Below are 24061 nucleotides of genomic sequence, written 5' to 3' on the forward strand. Positions count from 1 at the left end.
TTTATAAGAAAGCATATAGTGTAGGGCTTTAGAACATGGACTTTAGAGCGGAATGCCTGAATGTATGTCTTCACTCCACCAGTTACCAGGTGATCTTGACAAAATTACATAATCCCTCTTCCTCAGTTTCCTTTATGTTTTGAAGATCGAAGTAATATTCAGTAAATGTTAAGATTTTTTAAATTAATAAATATGTTGTGAAATTCATTAAAAACTTCACTTAAACATTATTTAGTTGTTTATAAGGGGATCTCTACATAGGGCCAGCCTTTAAGATGAAGAGAAATAAAAAGCAGAAATTAGTTTTTGCAGGTGATTAAATGCTGAAGTAAAGATATTTTTGATAACCACAGAATCAGTTTATAGTACATTAGTGCTATACACAACTGTTCTATTATATAACAAGGCAAAAGCAATTAAATGCACCATATAATTTTCTTTAACATCATTTAAATACTTGAAAGCATTTGTTAATGATTGTTTTTGCTGCTGGTGGTGGTGGTTTTTTGCCAACTCTCCTGATTTAATTTTTTTAACCAAATTGACCTTTTTTGAATTAAAGGTCAAAAGTACTTTGCAACTCTTAAACACATATCTTGCCTTAAAATATACTTATTTTTATATAAATGTTAATCTCCTTACTAAATTTTTAGCTTCTTAGAGTTTCATTTATCTAATACATTAGAGGCACCAGAAAAATGTTTGGTTTGGGAATTTTTTTTAAGATTTATTTATTTAAAAAAAAAGATTTATTTATTTGAGAGAGAGTATGCATATACAAGGGGCGGGGAGGGGCAGAGGGAGAGGCAGAGAATCTCAGGCAGGCTACATGCTGAACTCAGAGTCCAATGTGGAACTCTATCCCACTACCCTGAGATCATGACCTGAGCTGAAACCAAAAGTCAGATGCTCAACTGGCTCAGCCACCCAGGTACACGCCAGAAAAATGGTTTTTTTCATTGAATTGGTTCTATAAATAAAGGTATTTTTACAGCAATATAATTATAAATGTTACATTGAATATGTATGATAACTTAAGGTAGTTTTATTCGTATATATATTTGGTATATTTTCTTCTTTGCTTATTATTTTCTACCAGGGATTTATTGTCGGGAATAGGAAGAGGGCAATGATTTTAATGCTCAGAGCATTTTTTTTTCTTAGAGAGGGAGTGGGAGAGGTAGAAGAAGAGAGAATCTTAAGCAGGGTCCATGCTGGAGCCTGATGTGAGGCTCAGTCTCACAATCCTTAGATCATGACCCTAGCCAAAATCAGTAGTCAGATGCTTAACTGATTGAGTCACCCAGGCATCACAATGCTCAGAGCATTCTTGATTTACTTCTGACATTTCTGCATCTTTTAAAAACATTTCCAAGGATTTATAAATACTAATTAAAAAGTGTTTTAATTATGCTAAAAATTATTTCAAAAAACAGATTTAGGTGTGACATTTAATGTATGATAGCAACTAGAGAAAAACAGGAGTATTCTGAGATTTTAATTTCTGGTTAATTTTCCTTTAAAAATTTAATTAAATCAGCTAAAATACTTGCTAGACTCTGCTAAACAAAGAAGGAACATTGCCTCTTTAATGTTGGGTGTGAGAGGAACTGAGAAAGGAAGAAACCTATTGATTTTTATTTGTTAAACTTTAAATATAAGTAAATAAAGACTTTTTTTTTTAAGTGTTAGTAGAAGAACCATTTGATTCAATGGATCCTCAGAAGTTGAGCTTTTGTACTCAGAATTTGACCATTACAGGACATATGAAAAATAATAAACACTCTTCAAAGGCTTAAGATCCCAGGACTGAATCAAAAAAGACTAGTCGTCAGGTCATGATCTCAGGGATGTGAGAATCGAGCCCTGTGTCAGGCTTCACGCAGGGCATGAAGCCTGCTTAGGATTCTCTCTCTGCCCCCATCTCCTTCACCCACTCATCCTGCTCTCTTGCTCTCTTTCTTAAAAAAAGAGCAACAACAACAAAACCCTGCCATCCACCATTCAGGATCATCCAATTTACTCTTACAGGAATTGTACCTCACTTCATCATCAAAAACAATTAATGTCCAGAAACAACCAAAGCAGGATTTCCAAAACAATGAAGTAAGGAACTCAGTGGGCTTTTCCCCCAGCAAAACAACAATTTAACTGGTGAAAATTATTTAAAAACAGCAATTATTCAGTCTTTGGGAATTATCCTAAGGGCATACAGCATATCAAGAAACACTCATTAGAGAAAATCTACTAAATATCAGAACAGTGAGTTTTTGTGGCATTTGAGCCACCACCCATTATCTCTCCCTCATTATGTCCCCCTCACAGTGCTGTGTTACAGAAGCTCTAACCCTAGCATGTTAGCCAAGAAGCCAAAAAGAAGATGAAGTTTCCTCACTCCCTACCCCCTAGCTGCTTAGAGCTGTAGTTTGACTATGGAGGAGAAACCATTGTTTCTCATCGCCCCCCTTGCCCCCATCAGCAGCACATAGCATGACTGAGAGGACCAACTTTCTCTTTCTTCAGCCAGTCCCTACTCTCTCAGCAGAGCAAGCTGAGAACACTGTGGCCTAATTATCCTGTCCTAACTCACCATAGGGTAGGGGTTCCACACCGAATGAGGCAACCTAAGACCAGAGCTGCTCCCCCATTTTCAGGGTATACTTGTAGAGCAGGGCTATCACTGGAAAGAGAGTCTCTATCCCCATCTCCAGTGCATTGATGGAGAGGTTCTGCCCAGGAGTAAAGACAGACCATCTGAGTAAAGAATGACTTTATTTGTAAGGAGTGTAGAATTTCATGCCTAAGGGTGTATAAAACATTGAGAGGAGCAATGAAGAGCAATTGAGAGGAGCCTGCGTAGCTCCATAATGCATCAAACCAACAGAGCAGTCAAAAGTTTTAAAGAAAGAACCAGGGTAAGAGTCAGTCCAGAAGAACCCTCCTGGCATCAAAATCAACTGTGATGATCAGGAAGGTAATGTGCATGTGCAAAGCTGCGTCTACTGAGGAGCAATCAGAGCAGGATGTGGGGCAGACTTGAAAGCATTCTCCAAGCTGCACACAGACCCAATCTACACAGGGCAGAAGCCTCACAGGAACAAGGGGCTTCAGCACAGCCTGTGATCAGACACTTCTAGAACAATAGTAAGTTACTCAGACCCAGAGATAACTCCTAGGAAGTAAGGCCCCAAAATAATATTACAATCATCCCTGGCATTCTGGAAAACTGTGCACATGTCCAAGGCTGTGCCCTCTCGTAGCAACCAGAATGGGAACCTCCAAGCCACTAGTCCTGTGCTGCATGCAGGGCAAACAACTAAAATCCCTGAACTAGGATAGCAACGTCTAACCCACAGATACAGCCGATAGCCCAGAGTAAAATTGACTGGCAAAAGAGGCTTAGGCACAACCATGAACCAGAGGCTGTGCGAACTCAGGAGCAACCCCTAAATGATGAGGCTAAAAGATAAAAATAGCAGGGCAAAATATGAGTAGGAATATTAGAAGCTGCACACTGCAGGGAAACAGACTTTGCAGAATTAGTTCAGGCAAGTCACTAAGCAAATAGACAATCAAGCAAATAACAACAGCTATTCACCTCTTGGGGGGTGGGCGGAGAAGGGGACCTGAGATCAGCATCTGGTATTGCTAAAATATATTCTCTAAAATGCCCAATTATCAACACAAAATTATGAGACATGGAAAGAAATGACCCAAAAACGGGGGAAAAAAGGAGATAGAAAATGCCATTGATGGGCCCCAGATGATGTACTTAGCAGACAAAGACTTCAAAGCAGTAGTATAATACGTTTAAAGAACTAAGGGAAACCATGCTTAAAGAATGAAAGTATAATGATGGTGTCGCAGCAAATAGTGAATATTAAGAGAAATTTTTTAATTAAATGGAAATTATGGAAATGAAAAATATAATAAACCAAGTAAAAATTATTTGAGCTGGTAGAAGATAAAAATCAGTGAATTTGAAGATAGATCAAGAGAGATTATACATTCTAAAGAACAGAGAGAAAAACAATGGGAAAAAATGAGTAGAGCTTCAGAGACTTGTGGGACATGAATAAGCACACCATGTACAAATAATGGGAATAACAAGGAGAGGAGAGAAAAGGAGAGAAAAAGTATTCTAAGATATAATGGCTGAATTTTTTCCCAAATTTAGTGAAAAGCATTAAGTTACACATCCAAGAAATTCAGTGAAGTCCAAATAGAATAAACACAAAGCAGTCCACTTCAGCAGACATGCCATACTCAACATGTTGAAAGGACAGAGAGAAAAAGACAATCTCGAAAGCAGCATAGGAAAACAACTCATCACATACAAGGGAACCCTTGTAAGAATTAATACTTGACTTCTCATCAGAAATACTGGAAAATAGAAGGCCATAGGGCAACACATGCCAAGTGCTAAAAGTAAAAACCTGTCAATGAACAGTCTTATTTCCAGTGAAATTATCTCTTAGAAATGAAGGTAAAACATATTCTCAGATAAACAAAAACTGAGAATGTTTTGCCAGCAGATCTGGCTTACAAGTATCAAACAAAGTTATGAGGATGAAAGCGTGTAACCCCAGTGAGTACTTTTGAACTCCCCACGCAAAAACAAAGAACATTTGTAAAAGGTAATTATGTAGATAATTCCAAAAGATAGTATAAGTACATACATCTTCTCAACTGATTTAAAAAGCAATTGCATAAAACAATATATATAATTGCATTGTTGAGTCTAAGACGTATTGAAATGTAGTTCACTTGATAATATCAGCACAGGAGAGGCAGTGGTATTGTGAGAGCTTGTATCAGAGTGAGGAAATGATACCAAATCGTAACTCAAATCCACAGGAAGAAATAGAAAGAACCAGAGAGGGAGAGATGTTGAGAAGACAGATTTTATACCAGCCAAAGATCAAAAGATACTTAAAAATCTATAAATGCTTGTTCTTTTATCTTCTTCTGAGGACACTTCCTTGCAATTGCTTATGACTAGGAACTGGTACCTTTTCCCTACTTAGGAAAGTTCACTTACAAAGACAGAGGACAAGATTTAGAATAGAAGACAAGGGTTGTGCACGTGTGTGCGTGCGCACGCATGTGTGTGTGTGTTGTGAGGAGGGAGCATACAAACTAAAATAAGCCCCTTGAACCATTAAAGTACATAATCTTGCCAGGTGCTATGGTTAGTGCAGTAAGGAAAACATTATTCTGGGATTCAATCTTTTAATTAATTGATAAAGTACAATTTATTAGTGTTCCTCACATATTGATTTTCCTTGACATGCAGTAATTGGGATCTTGACTATTATTCAATTACATCTTACCGATCTTCAGTATTCATACATTAGTCTTCATGGAGAGGAAATCTCCTCCATTTAAGAGGCTATCCTTGTCCCAGTCCCCAAATTTCCTGTTTTATCTAAAAATTTAGGTTTTGGCTTTATAAATGCTCAATGCATACTTTGTGGCTAAGCTATAGTGAAACTTCTACATACGGAGTTTTAAAATGGGAATAGTGTTACCTAACCAGTAGAGTGCCATAGTTTTGGAATCAGTCCAGAATTCAATCCCGGTTCTTCCATGTACCATATACATATTATTACAGATCTCTGTTTGAGTAGTCTCAGACACATCTTAACACACCTACCTCATGAGGTTATTTTGGATTTTAAATAGAATAACATAGGAAACAGAGATAGCAGGTGTTTAATACAATGTTTGTTACCTTAAGCCTTAAATGTGAGTGGGGAGGATGCAGAGAACAGAGGGATGTGACCAGAATAGGATTTACTGGGACGCCTGGGTGGCTCAACAGTTACGCGCCTGCCTTTGGTTCCAGTTATGATCCTGGGATCCGGGATTGAATCCCACATTGGGCTCCTTGCGAAGAGACTGCTTCTCCTTCTGCCTATGTCTCTGCCTGTGTGTGTGTGTGTGTGTGTGTGTGTGTGTGTGTGTGTGTCTGTGTCTGTCTGTCTCTCTCATTAATAAATAAATCTTTAAAAAAAACAGAATAGGATTTATTTTATGGGACAGTTAGAAAGTAAGATGAATTAGTAGAATAGTTACAGAGATACTTCATAAGATCTTGTAATCTAGATGGAAGTGCCTAATATATGGCAGACACTGAGAATTAGAAAGTTAATGGGGAAAAACATGATTTTTCTGTTTTGCTACATATAAGCCATTGAGAAAGATAAACATAAATTAGATAATCACACAAACAAAACACAAAATTCATCTGATGTGAGGATAGCTATGTGGTATGATAAGAGCACTTAATAAGGAGATTTTTCTAGCAGAAGTCAGGACAGACTTTCTTGAGATCTGAAGAATAAATAGGAGTTAATAGATGGAAAAAAAGGTAGAACATACTGAGCTGAGGAAATAACTTTAAAAAGCTTTGGTTCAAGAAAAGCAAGTGAGTATGAGAGATGCAAATTAGGACAGGGAGGAGAAAGTAAAAGTGAAGGAGGGAACAAAGTATAAGATGAGGCTGAGTGAGAAAAGCAAGTAGAATCATGTAGGAAAAATTAGGTAGATTAAGGAAATATTTAGGATTTAGATGTTAGAATCAACAGGACCTATTGATAAATTGGATGTAGGAAATGAGGGGAAAAGCTTCTGCAGATCATTCCTAGGATTCTGGCTTGTAGAAATTAAAGATGTATTTCATCCCTGACAATCTGTTCATTGAATGAAGGCCAGTTTTGAAGAGGGAAATGATGGGTCTGGCCTTGAATGTGTTGAATATTGAAGTATATTCAAGATATTCAAGTGTAAATGTCAAGAAGGCAGTTGAATATATGCGTCTAATGTGCAAAAGAAAGGTCTGAGCTGGACATAATATTTACATAATTGATTTATTGGTAGTAAATATAACTAATTTTTAGGGGAAAAATGTGGAGTGAAAATAGATGAGGGCTTAGGACCAGAGATTGAGGGCCAATATTTAATAGCTAGGTTGAGGATGATGAATACACAAAAGAGACTAATAAGGCATAGCCAGATGGATTAAAGTAGAACCAGGAGAATGTAATGTCATAAAATGTAAAAGAAAAGGGAAAAAATGGTCATCACGAATGCAACTTAAGAGTGCAATAAATGAGACCTGAAAAAAATATCTATTTAATTTATTGATATGACAGTTTGTTGGCAACCTTTTCAAGAGCTGTTTTGGTGGTGTAATGGGGACAGAGACAGACTGGACTAGGGTAAGTTGTGAATGGATGGAGCAATTCTCCCTGGATCTCTTGAACTAAGAGCTTTTGTTCAGGACTGTTTTTTCAAGGGCACTTGTTAAATGAACAGACTTGGAAGATAGGGACACTGTCTCCCTCTGGAACAGAGAGCAAATCTGTTTGCTGTCCAGTATAATAAAGATAATGTCTCCCTCTGGGACAAAGGTCAGGTAGGTTTGGCCTGTGGCGCATAATAAAAGATTAGAGTTCTCGAAGTTCAGACTTCCTCGGCTGTGATGCATACCTACTGCCTGCAGCATCTACCTGTGCCACTCTATGTCACCTTGTGGGACTTAGGAGGAAAGGGGAACCAATCTCAACATGAAACTCATGCCGCTTTATGTGGCCTGAGGAATAAAGTCCTTTGCCTCCAACCCAGGCGTCTTATGTTGTCTGCAAGCATCCATGGAACGATAATAGGCTAATTTGTTGGCTTGCATGTAGAATAAAATCAGTCTCTTACAGTTCTTGATACCATGAAAAAATGGAAACTAGCCAAGTGAATTGTTTCAAACGGTTGGGCTACGAAAGAGAAGAAAATATAAGGCTGAACTAATAGAGGATATACCATGGAGGGAGTTTCGTATAGAAGAGTAAGAGCTAAGCATGTATAAGTATTGATGAGGGGCCAGTTAAGGGGAAGAGATCGAATATATTTAAGACAGAGGATAATGGAAGATGGATAATCTAAGGTAGGAGAAGATCCTACAGATAGGTAAGAGGAATTGGACAGAGAAGAAGGAACACTTCCTCATTTCTTTATGTGTAATAGAGAATTCAGGGAAGAGAGACATAAACTGAAGTGGTTGTTACATTTAGTATCACAGTTAAGGAAGCTCTTTCTGACTGTTTCTCTTTTCCCTGGAAAGTAGAAGGTCAGGTAATTTGCTGGAGGAGGGGAATAGAGAAAGAGGAGCAGAGGTTTGAAAGAAAGAAGTTTGAAATAGTCTGTGGAGAGAGCAGAAAAAATAAGCTGAGCAGAGAAATGGAGTAGGAATGCAGGGTCTTTGGAGATCTGTTGGGGGTTAATGGTAAGAAACTAGTGGTACCAATATACCCAATGGTATGACTTTCTCTAGCACCACTCAGGTTCAGGCAGAGAAAATAGTTAAGTTCCCCTAAAATTAAGGTTTTGCCCAATATGACAATGGAATTTAAAATTTTATTGAAATTCTGGGCCATAGAACTCAAGCTGAATGGGGATAGAGAAGAAAGGAATGGACTGGTGGGTTGAGAGGAGTTAGAGATCAGTGGACCACAAGCCCAATGAGGTTGAAAAACATTCAGTGGGATTGTTGAATAAACAAGGTAAAAGGAGGGATTCCTGAGTGGTTTAGCGCCTACCTTTGGCCCAGGTCATGATCCTGGAGTCCCGGGATCAAGTCCCACATCGGGCTCCCTGCATGGAGCCTGCTTCTCCCTCTGCCTGTGTGTCTGCCTCTCTCTCTCTTCTCTCTCTCTCTCTCTCTCTGTCTCTCATGAATAAATAAATAAAATCTTTAAAAAAAAAAAAAAAAACAAGGTGAAAGGAGAAAAGGTTGCAGTGAGAAGATTTAGGAGTTGTTCATTCATTCATTAGTTCATTCATTCATTCAATAAAAATCCCAATTCACAGACTAGTATGTGCCATCTAAAAATTATTGTCCTCTTGCTTGGTATGCATCTTGAGATGTATCCTTAAAATATATAAATTTACCTACCCAGTAACAGTTTCCTTGGTCTACTTTATTGTGGCTGGTTCTCCTTGATAGCTAGAGAAGGCCAACCAAAAGTAGCAAGGAGAAATCAGCATTTTAGTTTTTACCCTATATTTTCTTGTGTTGTCTGAATATGTACAATAACCATTTATCCATGTGTTTCTAATTCAGTTTTTTAAAACAACTTTTAGAAAGTTATATCTAAAAAATTCCACTTGGATAACCCTCATTAATTGATGTTTTTAATATTATTAATACATTTGTTATATTAGTTATTGCTAGTAACAATAAATCCAAACTAGTGAGGAAGTAGTTGAGCACTATAGTGAAGAACAAAAAACACAGGCTTTGAAATTAACAATACTTTCTGTAAAAAATGGAGACTAAATGTCATAATGAATATAAAGTACTTAACATAATCTCCAGCATATAGTAAAATCCAGTTAATAATAGCTATTATTTTTATCATCATTGTCATCATCATCATTATCTGTAGTCAGAACTCTTGGTTCCAAGGGACCAAAATTCAACTCCTGCTACAGTTTGCAAAATAGGAATTTATTGGCTCATATAATTAAAAAGACCAGAGGTAGATGCAGTATCTAGACACAGGTATTGAAACTATATCGACTATATCATTTCTTGGTTTCATTAATAGCAAGCTTTCCCCCTCATGGTAATAATATGCCGTACATCTTACCAGCTAACCAGTAGCAGTGAAAGAAAAATGTCTCTTTTTTAATAGTTGCAGCGAAAGTCTTAGGTAGAGGTGCTTCATTGGCCTGTCTTGTGTTACATGCTAATTCCTTAACTAATCATATGTCCAAGGAAATGGAATATTCCAATTGGCCAGGAATCGAACTGGGGAATGGGAACATCTTCAACCAAAACACAGGGACTGAGAGTGGAGGGGGGGTGGTTTCTCCAAAGTTAAATAAAATTTCTGCTAAGTAGGAAAAGGTGGAATAAATGCCAGACAGGCAAAAACAGCAGATTTCCAATACTGCACATATAGTTCTGTGCAGTAATACAAATGTAATACTGCAAACAGGAGAACAGTTGAAAGTACATTTTAAATTGTCACCCACTTAGCAAAAGCCTGTTTATATAATACAGCCTGTACTTTTCGTAAAGTGAGAAAACAGAGGTCTTCCCATACTAATATGCACAGATTGTGTCATAGGTAAGGATGTTCCACAGAAAACATCCCGCCTCAATTTCTATATAATTAAATGTCATAACACTTGAAGAAAAATGCAATTGAATTTAATTATCATAAGAAAGATGATCACTAAGGTATTAGTTATCTCAAGCAACATGGCACAATAGAAAAAGAAGTGAAAATCACAAATATAAATCTATCAAAAATATAGTAATAATAATATTTACCATATATTGAATGATTAGTATGTGTATTCTAAAAGCTTTTTTTTTTTTTAGATCTTATTTATTCATTCATGAGCGATACAGAGAGAGAGACATAGGCAGAGGGAGAAGCAGACTTCCTGTGGTGAGCCTGATGTGGGACTCGATCCCAGGACTCTGGGATCACGACCTGAGCCAAAGGCAGATGCTCAACCACTGAGTCACCTAGGCATCCCTCTAAAAGCTTTTTATCCATTTGTTTTATTATCACAACTCTGTGACTTAGGTGATCATTATGTTCCTTTTATTTGTGAGGAGACTGAGGGTGAGTGGTTAAGTAATTTGCCTTGTATGTGTGCAGAGCAACATTTGACTCTGTTCTCAGTGCTTCCAAAGCCTGTGTTATCAATAATCGGGCAGAGTGACTTAACCTCTTATTCCTTGCTTCTAAAGTAGGAGATTTTGTTTTAATTACCTTTAAGGATACTTGTCTCTTAAAAATCCTGATTATGTAAGGGCTCACCTTTAATTTCTCATTAATTTTTGTATCTTTTAAGAAGATTTTGAATCAATTATAACACTTTTATTTTTATGTATGTCTTTAACCATGGATGAAAAAATAATAATATCACTATCTTTATAAGAACACTTGAGTGTGCAGGTCATAGCATTATTCTATGATCATGAAGGAAACTGCGCTTTTGACAAATGTTCTTTCATCAGGACCTCACATACAAAGAATAAAATTTGGCAAATACACAAAGTGGTTAATGTTAAAGTAGAGGGAAAAGCACCATCTGAATTTCTGCATCCCTTTACGTATGAAGTGTTCTGTTAGGTTGTTTTTTTAGTTTTTATTGTATGTTGCCTTATTGCAACTCTGCCAAGTATATCTCTGCATTCTTGCTTGGAATCTTTTTTTCCACATTTGAATCTGAAATCTAGTCAATACTGAAAGGACTATGAAAAATCCACTGAAATGTTGCAAATAGCTTTGCCTTGTTTACATTCTTATAAGATTAAAATTTTTTGAGTAATTTTTTGCTTAATAAACTCACTTTCAGGGATCCCTGGGTGGCGCAGTGGTTTGGCGCCTGCCTTTGGCCCAGGGCGCGATCCTGGAGACCCGGGATCAAATCCCACGTCGGGCTCCCGGTGCATGGAGCCTGCTTCTCCCTCTGCCTGTGTCTCTGCCTCTCTCTCTCTCTCTCTATCATAAATAAATAAAAATTTAAAAAAATAAAAATAAAAATAAATAAATAAACTCACTTCCAACATGCTGTAAATTGTGAGAAAAGATGTAAAGCAAAAAACATGCCAATGTTCATTTCACTTTGTTAAATGTATTCATTCTGTAAGAAATGAAAACGTGCTTACATAGTTTTTCTTTTTGCAGAGCTCAGATATGTAAAAATTCTTTGAAAACTAAGCAACATTAGACAGCTACTAGCTATTAATACTATAATAATAACTGGCAGGAGAATAGTATACATATAAATGAATAGTGTGGTCTTTGGAGTAAGAGCTCCTTCATTTACTAAGAATGGGTCAATGGCAGACATTTAATACCTATGAAATTTAGTTTCCTTATCTGCAAATGAGGGAAAATAATAATGCCTCCACAGCCTGTGAAAAGATCAAACAAGATGATGCTTGTAAAGCACAGTGCCTGGCACATAAGAGGCATTCATTGATAATACTACCACTATTACTATTACTCTGAAAACTACAAACATGTGAGAGAGTCAAGTACTCAAGAACAACTCTGTATTACTCTCTACTCTTAAAAAGTACCAATAGTTTAGGAATTGAGCTGAGCATGTAAATTTTTTTTAAAAAATTTTATAGAGAGTATGTGGATGAGTGGTGGGGGAAGGGCAGAGGGAGAGACAATCCAAGCCAGCTCCATACCTCACGTGGATCTGAGGGGTGGGCTTCATCTCACAATCCCGAAATCATGACCTGATCCAAAACCAAGAGCCTCAACCAACTGAGCCACCCAGGCACCCCAAGCATCTAAATTTTAGCTAGCAGCTACCATATTTTGTAATCTAGTATAGAATTTATTTATAAATATTTGGACAAATTCACATCTTACTCATGGAGGAATAAAATATTTGATGTTACATGTAAGTTTTGTGGGCTTTTCTGTGGGTTTTTTTGTTTTGTTTTGTTTTGCTTGCCTAACATACTGTTATTGTAAAATACTTCTATTGTTCATTCAACAAATACTTATTCTGAGCCTACAATAGGCCAAGGACAGTGCAATAGACTGAGTACTCATGTTAAAATTTATGACATGGTTCTTGCCCTTAATGTCAATGCCCTTCTTATCAAGGCTAGTGACAGGAAATAGATATATAAAGAAATAATTTTTATAATAAAATATTGTGGTAGGTAGAATAATGCCTCCCCAGAAGTGTCCATATTTTAATCTTTAGAATTTGTGAGATTTTGAAGATGTGATTAAATTTAAGGATTTTGAGATGGGGAAACTATCCTGGATTATCCCCCTAGGCTAGATCTAATCACATGGGTCCTTAAAAGCAGGTAACTTTTCCCTGCTGTGGTCAGAGAGAAAAGTTAACTACAGAAGAATGGTCAGAAGAGCTGCAACATTGCTGGCTTTGAAGATGGAGGAGGGGGGCCAGGAGCCAAAGCATGTGGACAGCCATTAGGAGCTAGTAAAGATAGGCAAATAGATTGTCTTCTAGGGCCTCTAGAAAGAAATGTTATCCTGCTCACATGACGTCTAATCTACAGAACTATAAAATGATAATATTTTGTTGTTTTAAGCCACTAAATTTATAGTATTTCTTACAGCAGCAATAGAAAACTAATACAAATACAATAAATTGGAGAAATAGAAGAAGAGAAGAATCATTTTCCAAAGTTGTGTCAGAAGAGCTAGGAAAACTTTTCCAGGAAGACTCACAAAAGTTATTGTTCCAACGTGGATCATGTGCTTTTTCCAAAGTCAGCTTCTGGAAAGAAGTTTATTACTCTTAAGACTTGTCATCTCTAGAGCTGTAGGTGGGGTCTGCCTCACCTGAGGAATGTGGGCTGGAAGAGGTTCTAATAAGAAAGAGGAAAGCAGAGGACGCTTGGGTGGCTCAGTGGTTGAGCATCTGCTCAGGGGATAATGTTGGGGTCCCCAGAGTCCCACATTGGGCTCCCTGCATGGAGCCTGCTTCTCCCTCTGCCTGTGTCTCTGCCCCACTCTCTCTGTGCCTCTCATGAATAAATAAATAAAATCTTTAAGGAAAAGGAAGAAAGAGGGAATACATGCTTCATTTTCAAAACTGCTAACTCCATTAAAACCTATACATTGTTTTGAAATTACTATAATAAAAATGCTTTGAAAATAAAGAACATCTTTTGTTTGGCAAGAAGTAAGCAAGGTAGAAAATTTATCAAGGTATTAACTTCAGTGCTTGCAGACACATGATAAATTTTCTCCGTTTTTTCAACAAATATTTATTGAGCTCCTTCTATGTGCTGCTATTCCCAAGACAGGCCCTGCTGTATACTGATATTAGAGGATTAATGGTCAGCAAAAATAGATACTGTCCATATCCTCAGGTAGAGGGATAGAAAGAGTAATCAAATAATCACACACACATTTACACCGATTTAGAACATTGACAGGGCATTATATGGTGCTCTGAGATTGAGTTGAGACTTAAACTGAGACTAAATGAGAAGCAGGCATTAACTGAGCAAGGGAGGGAGGAGAGCGTGCTCGGCAGAGAAAATAGCATGTGCAAATCTGTGGCAGGCAAAAGCATGGCCTGTTCAAGAAGTGTGGCTGAAACAGAAAAAGACAGAGGGAGGCTGACGATGGGGTGAGGCCAGAGATCCAGAGAGAAGGCAGACTAAGCAGGGCCTCATAGATAATGTTAAAAATTTTGGCCTTTATCCTAAAAGCAGGGTGTAGGTGGAGTAATTGGATTAGCAATTTAAGATCACTTCAGCTGCAATGTGTTAAATAGGTAGGGGAGCCAAGGAATATACGCCAGACCGTTAGCAAACTACTGGAATAGTCAAGGTAAGAGATGTTAAAAGATTGTTTGGGGATTGCAGCAGCAGATGGAATAGCAATATACACAATAAGAAAATATTTAGAAGGTAAAATAAAGAAGATATGTTGATGAGCTAGATGTGGAGGGGAGGGGAAGTGGGAGGAGTCATGAATGCCTCAGGTTTCTGATCTTTGAATCTGGTGGTGTCATTTCTTTTTTAATACAATTTTCCTAATTTCAATATGTTGTATTGCAGTAATCCTTTATTTTATTTTATTTATTTATTTGAGAGAGAGAGAGAAAGAGAGAGAACAGAAATAGTGAGAAGAACACAAGCTGGGAGGAGAAGGAGAAGCAATCTCCCCGCTGAGCAGGGAGCCCAATGAGGGGCTCGATCCCAAAACCCTGGGATCATGACCCCAGCCAAAGGCAGACACTAACTGAGATGCCTCAGGCAACCCTGTATTGCAGTAATTCTATTTAACTATCCCAACTTACTAACTTTGCAAACTTAAAAAAGCCCTCAGTAAATGCACTGATTGATCAAACTAATCAATTATAACCATGCAGGTCTTTATCTCAACTACTGTTCCTACAGTGAAGTACTGATGGCAGCTCTTACCAGACCTCAAGAGCCAATTGTTAAATTTTCAAGAACCTTGCAAGTTACTTGTAAGTAGCTTGAAAATGACCACAGCGAGAGGACCAGCTGAGGAAACTGGAAAAAATTACGGAACCAGCAAACAACTTAAATCAGAGATCCATCCACTGCAACTCCCACCCCCTACTTTCCCGCCTCAACACATCCTACTGTTAAACATTTACCAGCACACCAATGTTTGTACCTTTTAGAAGTTATGATACTTGGGGTGGATATGCTGCATATAGAAAATACAGTCATGAGACTAATCTCACTGATTTAAAAATGCTGTCTGTTTTTTTTCCATGTTCTTAAATGTCTTTAGGATTGTTTGAAACCCATCTAATTCATTGCTAGATATTTTGGATATTTCCACAGAATTTCATTTGTGAAGATATGCCACTCTTAGGCGTTATTCTAATGATTTTTACTTTTTCCTCTCCTTTAGATTGCCCAGATTAAGAAGTGCTGTGGTAAAGCGGCAAAACTTTAGTAATTATTGAATCTAGTTATAGGTGTATAGACGATTATCGTACTATTTTTCTTTAATTTTGTGTGCACTTGAAGTTTTTCCTATTACAAAAAGAAGGAGGCTGTAGCAGCCACATCTTGCCCAGACTAGTCTTCCTGGGTCTTCCACTTACAGTCTCAATCCGAGCAGGTATTCTAGGATCTGAGATGATGTGATCCATTGCTGCCTCCCCACCTGGCCTCTAGGAGTTAACCAATTCCTTGTTTTCATTAAGTCTTGCAACACCTACTTCCCTGAAAAACCGACAAGCAATCTGTAGAAAAACTTAAAGCAAATCTTCAGAAAGAACCATATCAGATTAGGGTACTTTCTTTGTACTACAACCACAAAAATACTGAAAAAAAAAATCCTAAGTAACAATAGAAAACCCCAAGTACATTGAGTACATAGATTAAAAGAGATTGGAAGAAGTAAAAAAGAAAACAAACTTTAACAAAAAGTGAAAAAGGAGGCCAGAAATGGTATCAACAATGCAAGACACTGGAGGCATAGAAAGAAATGAGGCACTAGAAGAAATACAAACTAAATCAAATAGTCTTCAGGTTCTGTCTAAAGAGAGAAGGGTTCGATCTCAGCCAAAAACAAGATTTTTTTCTTTTATAATGTAAAATATTATCATGGAACACATAAAATTATGATAAGCTGAAAAACATAAAATTCACCCAATCATAGCACATCAGTGAAGAATAAAATAATTTAGAAATGAAACACAAAAACTAAGGAAAGGGGTTAACAAATACATTATAATTCAAGACAAAATTATCAGTATCAAAAGGAATCATGTAAATCCATTTTATGAATTAGAAAACTGAAGCTCACGAAAGTGAGTTGGTCAGGGTCATTCAGTTTAAGTGACGAAGCCTGGATTTGAACTCCCTGGATTTGACTTCTCTCTACACTTCTCTTTGTTTTTTCCCACTCTTTTTGATAGAAATGCAAGTCTAAAACTAATTTTAAAATTATATTTAAATATAATTCAATAATAATTCTGGCTTAAACTTAAAATATAGACTTAAAAATGATGTCTTATTTTTCTACTACTTCATCAACGATCCCCTGTTCTACATTAATTTGCTGTACTATGGGGAATGATCACCTTAAAGTCCTCCTGAAATCATTTTATCTGCTATTACAAACAAAAATTAGATTTTTTTCACTCTTTCCTTCAATAAATACTTTAAGTTGTATGTATGTAGAGTAGATAATAGGCATTTTTAAAGGAAAAAATATTTTTATATATTGATGACTGAAATGATCAAGCTTTGGTTTCTACTAAAGGAATCTCAGTTTGATTCATATATTTGAAGAATGCCTCAAAACTTGCTCAAATTCATTGGCTCTTTTGGCAGGTGACTTTTGTCTTCTAAGTTTACTTTCTTCTGGCATAGATAGCATACTTAATGATATTTAGGACTTTTTTTATTATGTCAAACCCTATACCTAAAGATTTTTGTTATATGAATAATTCTCCATCTTGTACCTACAGTGAGCTAATAGGTCTTCAGTAAACAATTACTGATTTGATTCATGACTCTAAATACAATTAAGTTTAATAAATTATGATGACAACTATGTCACCTACATGACATAGTTTTTCTTTTGTGGCTGTATTAGGGTCTAGTGAGGAGAAATTATACCAATGATTTCAACAAAGATAATTTATTTTAAAGAGTTGTTAATTAGGCATTGAAGAATGGAAAAGGCAGAAAGAGAACAGTAAGGCAGTGATTTTTCAAATGATAGTCACCAGACCAGCAACATAAACATCCACTGGAAACTTGTTAGAAATGTGAATTCTGACTCCAAGCCCTAGCTTGGTTTATGAATCAGAAACCCTGATGATAGGTCCAACAATCTGTGCTGTGACAAGCCCTCTAGGGGATTATAAAGTATGCTAAAATTTAAAAATCATGTAGGTAACAACAGCTGGAAGCAGCCACCACTCCTAGGCCGGGGCAACAAAGAAAAGAGCTGGAATTACTAAAACTGAGAAGATTGGGGAAAGGCCCTGTGGAGTTGAAACTCAGATTTTCAAGAATCCATCATTTCTCACCCAGTAGTAGTGTCTCTGTGCTCAGAGGGGGGACCCCATAGAACTAAGAACAAGATATCTGAGGAATAGTTGCCCACAAATTGGATCTAGTGTCTCAAGATGGCACATTGATATTGATTTTGCAAGTGTTGGGAAACCCAACTTGAAACCAGTGGCTGCTGGTGGAAGAAATTTCTACTACCAGAGTGAAGAAGAACTGTTGCTAGAACAAAACTGACAGCACCGACAAACCCACCAGAAGTACACAAGAGCAAATCCCTTCTTTTTTCTCCAGCTTTGCAATGTCTCATTGATCCCTCTATTGGCAGAGATGAACAGGAGCCAGAAATATTTGTAGAATTTTAAGGATTGGTTTCAAGCTGAGAGACAATAGCTCAGTAACTGGCATGAAGGCCTTACTTGTAGTAAGATTGAGAGGTAATAGAAATAGTAAACTTTTTTGGAAATAGTAAACATTTTTTGGTGTGTATATTAGGTACATATGGATTTGTTTGGACATTTTCTTAGGAGCAGATCCTAGATTGACTTTGGACTTATTGTACAAAATTATTCCTATTTGAAAACTATGTTTCTCTTGATGAGATTAATAAGCTGCACTTAGGACATTTCTAGAATTTGGACAAGAAACTATGCAAGGGCCTACATTGAGGTCTCCCTAGCTAGGGCTAAGACTGAACAATCACAGCAGTGATGGCTTAAGGATTGCTCAATACTTAGCAACAGGACTCTCTCAAGTCAGCTGAGGCTATATTCCTTAAAATCTCGGTGTCAAGGGAATGGACTAAAAAGCTTACTTACACAAGACGGAGCACTCTGGGTCCCTGGCTTAGAGGTTGGTAGGAAGGCTATTTTGAAATCATGGTAAAGGATAAGGGCAGTATGAACACAATTCCTCTTTTGTAATCTCAGGAAACTAGAAAATGAATGGAAATAAATCAGCTCCTTTCCAAATCTCCAAATCAGTGTTCTGGGAGTTGAGGGTCCAGTGTTGATTCTACAGAGATCAATAAATCAGTGCTTTCCATATTCCTGAAAGGTAGGCACAGACATGGTTGTTCTATAGGTCAATCAAAAGGAACATTCCCAAATATTTACTGAATGATTATCAGCCCAGAGAACTATGAGATAGTCATTATTCTTACAGACCTTCACTTATTTCTCATTTTATGTTTATGTTTGTTTTGTGGTTTTTGTTTTGTTTTGTTTTGTTTTTGTTTTAAAGGATATTGAAGAATCACAAAACCACACTGGCGAGCCTGTTGGAGATGACTACAAAAAGATGGGAACACTTTTTGGTGAATTGAACAAAAGCCTCATCGACATGGGCTTCACAAGGATGTATTTTGGAGAAAGAATTGTGGAACCAGTAATAGTCATTTTCTTTTGGATTATGCTGTGGTTTCTTGGCCTACAAGCTCTTGGATTAGTTGCTGTTCTTTGCCTTGTCATTATTTATGTGCAACAGTAAAATATGGCCGAATAAGCTGCTGTTTGACATCTGGTAGCCATATATGTGATTAGTGAAGTTATATATTTCACTACATGGAAGCCGAGAAGTTTGCCTTGTTTCAAATTGTGTGCTGTTTTGTAATTTGTAAGTGGATGTTGTTTAAAGTTAAACTCAACTCTTGATTATAACAGGGTTGAAAATATATTTTGTAGCTTATTCAAGTCTTTACTACTGTGATCTGTGCCCACTTTTAAACACCCCTCCCTTATTCCCATGCCAAATCTTAACACCACCAAAAAGTGAGCAGGGAAAATAGCGGGATATGGAATTCAAACTGGGCAATATAGGTCTTGAAAGAATTCCAAAAAACATTTTAGAAGAAAAAGGATGAAACAAGGAGCTAAAAAATAAGTTTTAATGGGAGAATTGCCCCTAACCACACCCACCAAATAACCCCTTATTATTTGAGAAATAATTTGGATGTCCATTGTTCCTGCTCAGCCAAACCAATATAAATGGTAATTATGATACACTACCTTAATATTGTGATGAAAATCAGTAAAGCTAGCACATTTTGTGAAGATTGAAAAGGATATATTATCACCGATGAAAAGTATATGTAACTTTTTTATAATGCAATATTTGGGCCTCAAATCACTTCAGTACATCATTTGATATTTTAGACAATTTTGGTGCTAATTACCTTTTGTGAATTTTTTAAGTCTCATAAGCCATGTCTACTGCTGGCTGCACCCCATGGTAATGCTAGATTTTCTTGTATCTAACAAGTTATGTATTTTTTTTCTAGAGAAACATTTTCCATGTATTTTTTTCCAGAAATATACATTTTATAGTTCTTTTATAACAATTATCCTAAGATTTAAAAAAAATCTCTTTCCTATCTTCGCATGGATATTTCCCCCAAAAAAATTGATTTGTATTATGGCTGAAATATTTTACTATGCCATTAAGGAAAAAAAATCAGCTCATTTTCTTTCGTATCTGTATTGGAAAGTACAGTACTACGGTATAAAACCAAATGCTTAATGAAATTTAACAGCCGATGTAATAGTATTCCTCTAAGGCTAAAGCCAAATCATTAATTGACCAGTCATGTTATTAATTTGTCTTAATTCAGCACTTTGGGGTTTTATATTTCTTTGAATACACTTTAAAAATAGAAAATGGCTTAGTGATATTTTGGATTTTGTTAAAGAGCCTAAAATCTGTACACTTGTGTCTCAGAGTCCTTCTATATAGACAAAGGAGGAGTATTAAAGATAATTATCTAGAAATTCAAGTTATAAGAGGGAAATGGGACAATTCGGTATTTTTATCTTTGGTGGCACAGTTACTAAAGTATATGAAGTGTTTAATATTCTGCTTTGAAAAGTTTTTACCCAATCCTGTTTTAAAAATTTATAAGTTCTCAGTGTCTTCCATGCTGAAGCAGAAAACTGATGAAAAATGTTCAACTTAAATTTCTAAAATCAGATAACCCCTGAACAAAAATACCAATTGAAGGGCACTAAAAAGTATTGTGGATTTGTATAAATACAGACCTTTTAAAGTTTGACAAAAGAGAAAGACTTTGTACTATATCATTGTGTTTTTATTGGGTTTGAAATATTTTTATAGAAACCTTTATGAATTTGGCATAAGGGCAAGCTATTTGAAAAGGTGTCTTCATTCATGCACAGTAGAATTGAGAGGTTTTTAATAGAAGTAATGAGATTTTATATATCTGCATTAAATATTAAAAAGTGCACTCTTTTCTAATGCTACCAAGAATTTTAATTTTTCCTTTGGAATATAAAAAAGATACAGTATGCATAATAATAGCTCTAATTCCACCAGTGCTAATATTGAAAAAAAATGTTTAAGTTTGAATAGTAATGATTTAAAGTATACTGTCAATACTATGTATCTGCACACTGCTGTTAATAGGGTATATATTAAATCACATAAAGAAATGAGATATTTTGCTGCTATTCTTTCTAAAATTATTAGAGCAGTATACCATCAAATTGTTTGCTTTGGTAGGGAAAAAAAACAAACTTTGCTTGTTTTATAGAAATAATCTATTTTCTTTTATGAAATATATTAGAATGTAGATTATACTTGTGCCCTGAAATGAAAAGAAACTGGTCATTTCTTTGGTTCATGGTATAAGAAATTAGATGGAAAATGGTTCTCAGTCATTTCAATCTCAGATCCAAGCCAGTTTTAGAAACTGTTACTCCTTATGAATAAGGACATAGAAGTTACAATGCTAAGATTATTAGATTATTAATGTATGCATCATTCATATCACAGTTCTCAATTAAAATGGAAAAGGTTAAAATCTACAAATAAACTGGCTAGAAATGAATAAGTCAATTTTCCTTGAAGTAGAAACTCAGTGCTTTATAGAATTCAGTCCTCTCATATCTTAAGCTGTGATATGCAAGGTATTTTCCCATTCCTGGCCACCAGTCAAATCATACTTGGTCCAGTAGTGTACTGGAGCCAGCTTGCACTTACTTGCAAATAACAATTGCACATTCCCCCTAGTCCTTTCCCCCTAGTCCTCCTTCAGTGGCATCAGTTGGTAGCTTGAAATTGTCTATGAGGGGAGAATTTATGCTACCAAAATTGGCAAACACAATAAATCAGGGCCCTTTTCTCCTAGCAAGCCAGTTGTTAAACATATGTCTGCATGCCACCTATTAGCCACTCTAGAGGTCACATCCGTATTTTGACTTCCACTGATATAAAAGGAAGCATATTGAAGCAAATTCCCATCAATCCATCCAAAACTGTATTTGGATCTTTTCCATGTGGTAATTATGAATTATGGTTGTCTTCTGACCAACACAAACCCATCTCTATAATCACATGTTTTGATCAGAGAAAATCTCTCTGGGCTGTCACTGAGCTGCACATCCATTAAAGGCTATCCAGATGATCAGGAAATAAACAGTTACAGAACTGATGGAAGGTAAATTACAGCATAAAGGTTTGTTGTAAAGTAGAAAGCTCAAAATAGTCAAAGCTAGGTATTGAGCAATCAAGGGCTGTTTATATGGTTTGTAGAGTATATTAACAGTTATTTTATAAATGTTTGCTGATTTCAGGTTATTTTAAATGTTTTTATTGGCAATTCATGGCTTCAGAAGGTCATAAAAGAGAAAACAATAAGACTTTCATACCTGTTAATATTTCCAGTAATAGACTTAGCCAAGGAGAATATAAGGAAAACATAGTCTATTCTCTCATCACCCTACACATTGCCTTGGACAATGTCACCACCCCAATGGCTTCAGCTACCATTGCAATCTGTATCTCCAGTTGAGAATATAAAATCCACACATTCAATGCTTGCCCAACATTTGTAACTGCCTATCCCTTAGTACCTCAGATCTGGTATACATAAAATAAAAAGGAACTCCGCATCCTTCTCCCAAACCTTCTTTTTCTTCCTATTTTTCCAATCTCAGCAAATAACAATTGTCTCCTACACTGCCCACTTATAACCAGTTGACAAGTCCTGTCTATTTTACTTCCTAAAAAACGTCTTTAATCTTTATGCCTCTCCCAGTGATTCCCAGTATCACTAACTTAGTTCATACCACCATCATCTCCCTAGATCGCTATCACAGGATCTTAATTGGTCTCCCCTGCCTTCATTTTTCACTCTATAATCAGAATACTCTTTCTAAATCATGATTCTGATACCTTGGCCTAAATCTTTCCAATGGCTTCCTGTTTCCATTATGATAAAGACCTTACTCCTTAATATATTTTACAAGGCCCCTCTGGTTCTTGCATGCTTCATCTCTCTGTACTACTACTGTCCCTTTCCAACACAGCTTTACTGAATTTTTTTTTCAGTTCCTTGTGAGAGATGTGCTTACTCACTTCCAGAACTCTGTACCTGCTTTAGCTTCTCTCTTTAACCCCACCCCCAAACTGACTAACATATCCACAACTTTAAGACCTTTAGACATAATGTCCCCCAGGAAAATTTCTCTGATTGTTAAGTCCAGTTTGATATTTCGTGTGTTTTCAGAGAACCCAGCACTTCCCCTATCAGCACTTATCATGCTATATTGTAATAGCTCATTTGTCAGTTTCTTCCTTTTTTAAAAAAGATTTATTCATTTATTTGAGAGAGAGGGCACCTGCACACACATGCACAGGAGTGAGGAGGGGCAAATGGAGAGGGAGAAAAGAATCCCAAGCAGGCTTAGCACTGAGCATGAGCCCAAGGCAGGGCTCTATCCTTCCAACCCAAGATCACTACCCTAGCGGAAACCAAGGGTCCACCACCCAACCTACCAAAGCCAACCAGGCACCCCTGGCAGCTTCTTCCTTTAGACAATAGCCTCCACAAGGGCAGGGAACATTTCTATCTGGTTCATAAATTACATTGTCTAACACAATGCCTGGCACATAATACATGCTCAAAATATTTGGCAAATTAATAAATCAACTTCATTTATTCATGTACTTCTTGTGGTGCATTAACAAAAATTTAGCATTGGTTGTATTTTAGAATTCTCACTCCAAAAGTATGCTTATAGTGCATAAAGAAAGTGAATTGATGTATATATTATCATTTATGAGGTTTATTCACTTTTGATGGAAGAATATTGCTATTATTTGCATATGCAGTATTACTACTATACACTTGCATATTTTTAGGAGACTATGTATTTTCAGTGTTGTACTTAGTGGAATCACTATTTCTTCAGAAGGAATATTTTAGAATGCATATGGTCACTGATGCTACCTAAATTTCATATTTTTCCAGTATTTTTCAATATGGACTTTTATCTAAATTTTAATTTAAAAAAAAAACTCAGAAGTTGTGATCAGGAACTCTCAAGTATCTAAGCTTGGGTATTTCAGGCTGCAGAATAAATCCACTCTAAAATGTTTTAGTCGCCCAGATCATATATGTTAAATAACATGTATATAAAGTACTTTGTTATTTTTCCAATAAATAATACTCTTTCACAACCCTGCATCCTGAGTCTCTCTTCTGACTCCCGATATCATGTTCTATGT

The 24061-nt window shown here is 36.4% G+C and overlaps 1 protein-coding gene and 1 long non-coding RNA gene across 3 annotated transcripts in view; one reads left to right on the top strand and one right to left on the bottom strand.

The window, feature by feature from the left end:
- The window catches only part of FAM241A (family with sequence similarity 241 member A), a 45277-nt gene extending 21264 nt beyond the window's left edge, over positions 1 to 24013 (top strand). The window contains exon 2 of the mRNA XM_041758844.1: positions 18782 to 24013. Within this exon, the coding sequence (XP_041614778.1) occupies positions 18782 to 19027 (246 nt within the window). The 3' untranslated portion in view covers positions 19028 to 24013. The remainder of the gene's footprint in view (positions 1 to 18781) is intronic.
- LOC121493154 overlaps positions 1 to 24061 on the bottom strand; it is a 399396-nt gene that overhangs the window by 327130 nt on the left and 48205 nt on the right. The gene's annotated exons all lie outside the window — the stretch shown is intronic.

The sequence above is a fragment of the Vulpes lagopus genome, chromosome 6, assembly GCF_018345385.1.
Source record: "Vulpes lagopus strain Blue_001 chromosome 6, ASM1834538v1, whole genome shotgun sequence".
Taxonomy (NCBI): domain Eukaryota; kingdom Metazoa; phylum Chordata; class Mammalia; order Carnivora; family Canidae; genus Vulpes; species Vulpes lagopus.